This window comes from Nelumbo lutea, chromosome 3, assembly GCF_056320005.1.
Source record: "Nelumbo lutea isolate HS-2025 chromosome 3, American lotus-T2T, whole genome shotgun sequence".
Lineage (NCBI taxonomy): Eukaryota > Viridiplantae > Streptophyta > Magnoliopsida > Proteales > Nelumbonaceae > Nelumbo > Nelumbo lutea.
The window spans coordinates 19,622,427-19,632,498 of record NC_142686.1 but is presented as its reverse complement, the minus strand read 5'-3'; the positions used below and the strand labels follow the sequence as shown (position 1 = coordinate 19,632,498).

General features: G+C 40.0%; 1 protein-coding gene across 1 annotated transcript; it reads right to left on the bottom strand.

Annotated features, from left to right (window-relative positions):
• Positions 1-1,083: 1,083 nt before the first annotated feature.
• On the bottom strand, positions 1,084-6,137 carry LOC148863394 (rhamnogalacturonan I rhamnosyltransferase 1-like). Its single transcript, XM_088975961.1, has 8 exons — positions 4,653-6,137; positions 3,855-3,922; positions 3,642-3,730; positions 3,377-3,542; positions 2,956-3,245; positions 2,668-2,872; positions 2,426-2,583; positions 1,084-1,697 (listed from the first exon to the last, which is right to left on the bottom strand). The coding sequence occupies exons 1-8, from the start codon at positions 4,975-4,977 to the stop codon at positions 1,448-1,450; spliced, it is 1,551 nt and encodes a 516-aa protein (XP_088832087.1). The 5' UTR covers positions 4,978-6,137; the 3' UTR covers positions 1,084-1,447.
• Positions 6,138-10,072: the final 3,935 nt, after the last annotated feature.

The following is a 10,072-nucleotide window of genomic DNA, read 5'->3' as shown; positions in this document are numbered from 1 at the left end:
AACCCCCCAAAGAATCGACTACTCAGTAATATGCCCATCCAACTGTGAACCGTCTGATTCAATTCCCCATTCTATACAATTTAAGGACTATTACTTGATTTGATGCCAAGGGAAAGAGTGAAGAGCCCAACACACCACCAGCTAAATCCAATACATGGTGCCAACTTTCGTAAGGGTACAAATTCGAGCCACCAGAATAGCCCTTGGACATCACTTGGCTTTTTGTATGAGGGGTCCATCTTTGTCCAGAGTTTGGCGGCATTAGGGAGATGTCCACAATCTCTAATTCAATACCACTAAAATGCTTTAACTAATTAATTTCCAAAGTGGTCTCAATCCACAATGGCACCATTTAACACAAGAATGAAGTGAATTGTTAAACAGAAGAAAACAAAGTTTGAAAAAAGTAAAGACATTGACGCTGGTGGGTAAGGGGTCTGAACCATCAACTACCAAGTCCTTCCTACCACGAGGATGAAGGATTAGAGAGTGTTTAACTTAAAGAGCATCTGGTGGGTGGTGGCAAATATTCCAACTGCACAAAACACACTTTCACGCATGGTTTGGTCCCAAGGATGAAGAATATTGAGCTCGACTGGTAACTGGCACCGAAGACAAAAAACACTTGGATGACAAAGTAATACGTCTAATCTTTTGGAAATGACTACGTTTGGAAGCAACTGAACAACCACCAGGAGAATATTAAACAGACACAGAAGGTACAGGAAACGATACTTCTTTTCCATTAGCAAAAAAGCAAGTTCACCTTATCATCTTGTCTCCAAAGTCGGCTTGTAAAAGAGAGTTTTAAAATCTCATTTGTTAGGCCAGAAGGCTTTGTTATGAAGACTGACGGTGTGTAATTGATGCCTCATTAAACTCCTATTTGTTCTGTAACTTGAAAAGACTTGAAACATCTCTTTTGCCAGGACACCATGGCATCAACAGATTCCAACAAATAGAATTCAAATTAATTATATGGGTAACATATGCGGATTCAAATCAAACATAGCAAATGGAAACACTGTAACAAATGCTAGGAGAGCCGTGGGATAATCAGGGAGGACTAACAGAACACGGATGTGAAAGAAGAGGGACTAACCTTCAGCTGAGTCCCCCAATTCCAATAAACTGAATCTCTATTTAAATCCCCATTTGTTGTACATTGCAGCTGATGTGATATTTTCCTGCAATGGCAGGGTTCTCTCTATACAAGAATCGTATTATTTGTGAATATAAAATATATAAATATAATCCAGCAATTTCCCAATAAACCTTCCCTGGTCACCCCCAAGTGCTTCCCAAGATGCTCCATCCTTCTCTGCTTCCAGAACACAATCGTTCTCAATTTATACCTCTATGTAGAGAACTAGATCATTAAGACTGGAGGAATGGCGATTTAGGGGGCTGACAATCAAACAAAACAATCCCGTCTCAGTGATAAAGCTTATGTGCTGCTACTTAATGGCTCATCTGGCAATTGCAAACACTCTTGTGGGCTGGCATAGAAATAATCCTCTTCTTTGGGTCGGTCAGGAATCACCACTCTTCTATTTGGGCTTCCCATTCGATTTTGGTGTGCTTCCTTCACTGAAGATGAGAACTCATTCCAGTCCAGTAATCCATCTTCATATTGGTCAATCAGATCAACCAGAAGCTTTCTGTCTAACAGAATTGTCTTCTTGAACCCTAGGAATCTGAAAAGAATTGGGAAAAAGTCAGACTTTTAACCTCAATAAAAAAGACAAAAAAAAATCTGAATTAGAAAAACCAACGATAATTATAAAGTGATAACAATATTGGTAACAGGAGGAAAAAGCCGGTAAACCAATCAGTTAACTTCCACCTGTAACTAAGAACCCTCTCATTTCAGAAAGTCACCGAAGATTCATGACAAACCAAGTCAACTTTTTTTAATGGATAAATGTCAAGGTTACATTTTGGACCGTTAAATCCAATGACCAAAGCAATTTTTGGCTTTGGATTTAAGCCTCAGTCAACAAAAACAATGCTATCCATCCTGTTAAACATACAAATAAGAAAATAAAAGTAGCATTTGGTTTTTTCCAATATATAGTTCTGGAAGTGCAGCAATGTGGGTTCCAGGTTTATAAAATTCAATTGGATTAAGTTAAGCAAATTAGTCTCAGGTAGGGTGTATCAAAGAATACAGGTTGCTCTGTTCTTGGGGTTTTGGTTACTGGACAAGAACTCATCCCCGTTTAGAAAATGCAATGGCAAAGGATCAGTTAGGGCATGTTGGTTTTGTCAAGCAGGGATTTTATAATTGATTTCTAGAGATAAGTAAAAAGTGGAGCAAGGATGATGACAAAAGTTAAAAATGGTGAAAGCACCAAAATCCAATTGTGTTAATCCAAAGCCTATTGAACTAGGCTTCTGGACCAAAATAACAGCAGTATAGTACCTGCGATGGCCTTCAACAACTTTAGCCATGTTTCCATCATATGTAGGAATAAAGATGTCACTCTCAAGCGAGACCAGATAATCCAATGCCGCCATCTGGGATGAGTGGTTTTGGAAAAACATGAGATCTGAGGGTTCCAACAGTGTCTCCTTTCTCACCTGTTCCAAAAACCAAAGCTGTTACAAAAGGCAGGATACCCAAGTAATGAAATTGAATACTTGCTTTATCATCCATCTACTGACCAGATTTGGATAAGCCTCTGCCAGACTTGCTATTCTCTTTTGCCCACCATATATCTCTCCGGCAGCAATATAAATCTGAATATTCCGATCAATATCCAATGCCTTCAATACTAAAGCAGTTTCCTCAGGTGTCAATGGGCATAAGCCATCTTTTCTTTTCAGGTCAGAATTTATGACTTTCTCCTTCCACCATGGATAAGCATATCTGACAAAATTACAAAAATGGCATCAAGTACGTCAGATGAATGACAGAACAACTAATATTTTGTCACAAAAAATGAAGCCTACCTCATTCTTGTCAACTCTTCCACCTCCTCATCATTGCAACCTTGAGTACATCCAGAGAACGCTAGCATGTCCATTTCATATCTGAGGTGAAGAACAAGGAAAGGGCCATTTTGCCTTAGAAGCTTAATAACCCTTCTGCCTAATTCCTCTATCTGAGAGGTAAATCGCAGAGCGCTGAAATTTACTCGGCAACGCAACTTCTGAATCTCCACAGGCAAACCATTATTAGCAAGTCGAGCATCTGTTCTATTTAAATGTATGATCTTGTGCTTCTGTATGAGAGGAAGGATCTGTTTGCAAAAAACGAAAAAAAAGGATGTTAATTGCACTTATTTGGTGAAGTGTTGCATAGTAAGCCTGAGCTGAAAATATAAGACAATTAGTAAAAATCCAACAGAATGATACTGAAGAGCAACCAGACCTGATTAACATAGTACGAAATGTCAGACCAACTAATGGGTGGCATGGAGTAGAGCATTCCTAGTTCTACTCTTCTCTTGAGCCTAGGTGGCAACTCTTTCAATATGCGTACCTCGTCTCTCAAGGATGTTATGAAATGATCCACGTCAAATATGTCTTGGAACTCGCTGTGATAGCAAAAAACAGATATTATTAAGGAACTTCAGGAAAAAAAAATGCCTGATTAATAAGTTCACCGAGTCACCTAGGGAAGATGATCAACTCACCTGGGGTCAGCCCAGAAGGAGGTTTTATCTAGTTCGGGGACAATAAGTGTGACATTTAGATATCTTGCAATGGCAACCATATCGCAGATCTACAGAAGATGCCCAAAATTTTATCAGCAAAGGTAAATAGCAATACCAAACGAGATAGCATGTCCACACTGAAAGAAAAATGCCAAGGCTTGAAAAATGTGATACAAGTAGCTGATCACTCACCGCTGCTCGCATCTGATTAAGTCCTCCATTGCAAGAAACCATCAGGTAACCATTGTTCTTGTAAACCCCTGCAGCAGGTAATAAATAAGTTAGATTTATTGTCAAGACCGGAGCTCTCTAACACTTATAAAACAAAAAACAAATAGTAATGAATAACTAGAGTGCCAAATGGGGTCTACCTCGTAGACATCAACAAAGGTAAACAATAATACTGATAATTGCAAGAACTTTCACTACACGAATAAAGGAATACCATAGGAGATGGCCTTATGCTGTAATCAATGACTGAAAATAATTCCTAGAAAAAAAAAAGCAGGAAAAATCCAATACTTCTACCGGAGGAGACGCCATGGTGGTGTCCACAGATCTATGAACATGAGATGCTACACCGAATGAAATTAAATCAATCACATTAGGATCTCTTAGAAGAAGAACTTCACCTACATTGAACAGACTAAAAGCAAGGTGGCATCTTGACCAAACTTTCATGAGAGCAAACTCTAAAGGACTGGAGATATTATCGACAAGGTATGAAATCTTCAATTACGAATTACTCCCAAGTCGAGAGGAATAAAACTCCGATGTACCAAAGAGAAGCTCTCGTGATCACACTTCAGACGTAAGAGAGAATATATTTCCATTAACCTTACACGCACAAGTCATTGTGTAAAATCTCAAGGACAAAAAAAAATGTTGGTTTTTCTCGACATGAAACGTGGATAATCGGTATCAATCAATTAGATTAAAAGGAGGAAACGAAACAAATCAGTGTGAAATTTTCAAAGCTCGGGAACTCACTTTTGGGCGGAAGGACAACTTTCGCTGGAACAGAAGACAATCTGACGGACAAAGGGGAATCCGAAGGCGTAAAGCACGACGGCCAACCTTTCAACACCCTCGGCCCCCACATCTCCCCCAGTGCCGTCAACTGGACAACACAAGTCCAGAGTAACACGGTAGTCGTCGCCCGGATCATCCAAAGTTTCATACGAGATCGAGGAACCATCGAACTCTTCAATTTTTCAACTTTGCTCTCCCCCAGATACTTGAAGGCCATCTGCCACCGTTTCTCCCTCTCCACTCCGAAATCAAACCTTTTGTCAGAATTTTCCGACTTGCACATCGTGACACCGACCCCTGAGACTTGTTTCCCCCATACAGACGTCGAGGCTCAACTCTTTTACCCCATCAGAAACATCGATTCGGATATGAAACCGCCGCCTGTCCGACGACAATGCAGTAATCGATAAAGGGAAGAAACGGGATTGGGGGACCGCAAGAGAGAAGAATTGCAAATTCAACTCAACCCCCTTTTTGTTTGATGTCTAATCTAACTGAGTTCGTGAATAATCAATCAGCAAGAGGCAAAACACCAAGTTCGTGAATAAATCAATCAGTAACAAGCGATAGATGCCCTCTCCTCTAAGAAATAAGATGATTCTTCATGCTTATAAATAACTCAAACCGAAAATACCTCGAAACTGTAAAAACCTCCTCGATTCCGATCAATGCAGTATTAAAATATTACAACAAAACCCTTGGACTATATTTAGTAAAGCTTTAAAAAAATCACCGGGAGAGTAAGAGTCGCTATCTACCCCGGCTCCACTCCACCCACCCAAATCTTGCATTCCTGAAAATGCTAAACAAATTCACAGCAAGAACTAAACAAAATCTAAAACTCTTCTAATCAAAACTTCACCTAAATCCTACAATACAATCATGTAAAAGAAATAAAATTCCTGCTATCAACTCGCCCTCTAACGATTCACGAACTCCCCCACAAGCTCACTAATTTCAGACCTCACTCGACTAAGCTCCTCTCTCAAAAATGTCCCTCAAGCCACATACATTACCACCAAACCAAAACTCTTACTTCGATCTGCAACCGAAAACAAAACCTAACCCTGAATTTCTAATCGTTTGAAGATCGAAAAACCTCCACAATATACAAACCGGTAACAACAAACACCTCGAGATTTCCTCTTTAACAAAGAATTCCAATCACATATTTTTGAGGGGCCGATCCGATACACCTCACCGAAAAGCCGGTTTGATCGACCAGATCCCGGCGAAAAAAATCACCGGAAAATGGTTCATAATAAAGAGAGAAAATGGCGAAGCTGTCAATTCGGCGTCGGTGATGTATATAGAGTAAAGAGTATATACACAACACAACACAAAAGGGGGAAGGAGAAAGAGGAGGAGGAGGTGCCGTACAGCTTTCGATGAACCCCACCTCCTCTCACCTTACTTTTTAACCAGGGTTAGTTCCCTCCGCCTGTCTCAGCGCGATCCTGTCCAACCATGGTCAAACAGCCAATCACTTCATACGTGGCGATCGCCAATCGAGGCCCTGGGCCCCACACGGCCCATTTCTGGCCCACGCATGTCACATGATCCACCCATTGAAAGCCCTACACGTATCACCCGAAAAAAAAGAGAAGCCTCAATCAGGTTGCCGTTCGATTCGGAGCTCCGGTGACCGATGGTCTGAATCCTCGAGATTCGTCTCGTTTGTGACCTGTCCGATGCCGACAAATTATCGCAATATGTCGTTACGATTTATCGTTAATTAGCTCCGTTATGTTGTCAGTTGCGCCGTTAGATGGAGTTAACGGTGCCAGGTGTCAGAAGAAGCAAAAATCAAAACGGTCGAGTAAATGAAGGGCCGCGATATAAGGGCTGTCAGAGTGTTGAGGCTTTCCGGTTTTATTTCACAATATTTTTTTTTATCAACTGGAATCTAATAAATCTAATGGAGTAAGGAGATGGCAATTTCCCAGTTTCTTTTTGTGTGCCAAATCTGTAGCTAATGAATGGAAATGAAAAAGGATAGGTTCTGTTTCTTCTGTTTGTTGTGTTGTTAGTTTGTTACTTAGTTGTAGATTAAAAGAAAAGGATAGGTTTCACATTTCACACTCAAGTCTATCTAAACCACAAATGAACCGGTTGTGGCTTTTCCTATGGTTAGCATGGTTGTTATACATGGGTTAAAAAGGAAGGGGAGTGATTTGGGCCAACAATGCTATATCTCTAATCATGGAGGTTTTTTTTTTGTAAAAGAATCATCAAGTACATTTTTTATCTTTGAAAAGGCAAAAGCATCTCATGTGGTTTTTGACTTTTGATCAATGCAAACAATGAGATGTTGATAATTTCATTAGAAGTGTGCCCGAATCAATCCCTAATAATATAAGCCTCGTTTGGGGAATAATCCGGAGTTGCTCCTCAGTGTCCTGAAAGAGACCGCTTCACACACCAAGCTCACAGCATTAACAGTATTTATGTTGTTGACATTCATGGGGAGAAATTCCCAAATAACTGTAGAGATAGGCTGTGAGGTTGGTGTGGATACTAAAGTGCTTTGTGGGGAGTAAATCTAGCTTCCCATTTGGGAGCTCTTGTTTTTAGGTACTTTATTGTAAAACTCTTATTTTAGGCTGGGACTATACCAATAAATAAGCACTTATATGCATTTAGGAAATAAATCCAAAATAAATGGTTTTTAGGAAATAAGTAATTTGGCTTTGTTTTTTAAGCACTTTATATAAAAAAAAAAGTCTTTATTGTGTTTTTGGCCCATCTTAGCCTGCCATATAAGAGTTGTTTAGTTCTGTTGAGGTTTATCAAAATATGTTTTGTACGAAATTGCCTTGAAAATCAGGATAAAATATTTATATTTTAGGGAGAATGACGGTTCAGCCCAGGGTCAGAATTTTTAGACCCAAAGTATAATTGAGGTGGGTGTCAACTTGGAATTGATGCCAATTCATAAGCGGACATTGGTGTATAAAATGGGGTTTTTGACATTTTGAATGTTTATAGCTCTGCATTGAAATTCAGAAATCTACATTAGGCCTGTCCATAGTTTTCGGTTGTTTTTACTTTATGATTGTTAGACACCATTACGCACCAACCACACCACATAAGCCAAACAGTAAAAAATGTCTTACCAACATTTTCCCCCAGTTGATGGTTCTCACATAACTCAAGAAAAACATTTTCTTGATAAACATCTTAGGCAAACAAAATTTAAAGCTCCACTGGAAAAGCATCTATTTGGTGCTGAGTTAACATTGATTTCTAATAATTTTCAAAAAGACTCATAACACCCTGCTTGTGCGAAGTGAATTTTTCACCAAACACTCGAATGCTTATTAGGATAAGCACTAATTTATCCAATAATCACTCCCACACGACCGCTAAATAATAAAATGGATTTTTTTTTTTGAGGGGGGAGGTTAAAATGGGATTGGATGAGTAGAAACATCATTGAAATGAAATTAAATGGCTTTTTCTTTAGGGTTTTAGGGTGCAATAGGATGAGTGGAAACATCATAGATCAATAAAAAATGGCTTAATGGAGATTGTTGTTGGCAGGTAGAATTTGGGGTTTGTGAATGGTGAATGAAAAGGAGTGTGGACCCCAATCCCAATTTTGATGGGGCAGAATCGCAATTTGTAGACTATAGTAATAGAAACCAAGTAATAGTCAACATCAGACAGGCACATACAAGCACCGTGTGACTGGCAATATATCAATCTCTCTCTCTCCTCCAGCAAGTCTCATGGAAGTATTGATAGTACAGGAACAGCATTTGGCCTCTAGTAGGGCCGGACGTAGGACGCTTTTTCTTGGTAGAGAGTACAGAGTAGAGATATTTCTTTTCCTTGCAACATTCAATACTCTTAATTCACTCCACCGCGGTATAAAATGCATTTCACAAACAATGTATTCGACGTTTCTCAGCTTTGTTATAAAGCTTGGAAACTGGGTAGGCAAAGCCTAAACTTTTTTTGAAGAGGGCTAAGGGCATAGGGGAGCGCAAAACATGGCATTGATTGAGAGAGAAAAAGAGAGAGAGAGAGAGAGAGAGAAATTCAGGGCCGGTTTGGTTTGTGTAAATAGAGGTTTGTAACTAATTTATCCCGATTTCAACTGTTTAGTGGGGTGGAATTCCAGCCTGAACCAAATAGGTGAAGGGGATTGATCATTACGATTCCGATATCAGGGGATTCTGATTCCGATCATGAACCAAAGTGGCCCCTCGATGCATCGTCCTTTTGCAGATGCATTGACGGAAATGCCCCCGATGTATCGTCCCTTTTACTCATGGGACGTTTGTCGTGCTGTTACACCAATGACCAATCTGGAGTTTAGGAGAAGGCGGTAGGTAAGTCATCCATTCGGGGATGTCCATTTCTGCAAGTTCAAGTTCAAGTGTTCAACCACAGCCAATGCCCTCCCCCCTTCCCATATCTCACACAGCCCACAGGCACAGGCACATTATTAACAAACACATACTTGCGGGTTGGGGACTTCCAATTCCATCATCAATCCTTCATCAACCTCGGCCGGCGGGCCATCATGCACCCAGGAGGGTATTTAATGGGTTAGATGCTGAAATAAATGCAAGGAGGATCAAGGATCAGGAAAGGGAAGCACATCTTGGCCTCTCGCGCGGCCCAGAACTAGAAACCCGGCATCAATTAAAAAAACTATGACAAGAATAAACAAAAAGTGGCGGTCCATGAGGGTGAAAAACTTAGCTAAACCAAAAAGCAATAAAGAATGAAAAAGCTAAGAGAGATGAATTGAGAAGAGAAGGCCTAAACGAGTAAATGCAGTGTCGTGTCGTTTGTTGTGACTTGTGAGCCTTGTGAAGAGCTTCTGGTTGCGTCATTCTAAAAACCCACGAGACGAGATGACATCTCGCTTTTTAGCCTCTCTCTCTCTCTGTCTCGGTCTCTAACTGCGCAGAAGCGCTCTCTGTGGAGAGAGATGCTCTCGTTGACCTGCCTGACCTTTTTGTCGTGGATTTCAAAAACCAATCAATATTTAACAATCAGCCTCGATTAAAATTTTATAGTCTCATAGTACAGGGGAATGCATCCTGACCATGAATTGATGTCAAATTCAGGGGCAGGATATGATTTATAGGGAGATAGGGCTATTAGTAAGGGGAGATTGGAATTCAGAATTCTGCATCAGATGAAGCCATACTTCTCCGTATTTAAAACTAGGCCAGCTTCGACATGGCTTGATGGCCAGTTAATATACAATATAGTATTTTTGATATTGTTATTATTCCATGATTCTTATTACATTACTTTAATCAATAAAGTTGATAATATAAAATTAGAAGTGTGTGTATTTGCTGGATGTGATGTTTAATAGCCGCCCTCAACTGGTTGATGGAACACTACCAATGCAC

What these genes read in the sequence shown, in the direction of transcription:
- LOC148863394 (XM_088975961.1), bottom strand. Translation starts at nt 4,977, where the DNA reads ATGTGCAAGTCGGAAAATTCTGACAAAAGGTTTGATTTCGGAGTGGAG. An exon ending in TTAATCAGATGCGAGCAGCG is followed by an intron (nt 3,731 to 3,854) that starts GTGAGTGATCAG and finishes CATCTTCTGTAG; the next exon opens with ATCTGCGATATGGTTGCCAT. An exon ending in CAGAGGCTTATCCAAATCTG is followed by an intron (nt 2,584 to 2,667) that starts GTCAGTAGATGG and finishes TTTTTGGAACAG; the next exon opens with GTGAGAAAGGAGACACTGTT.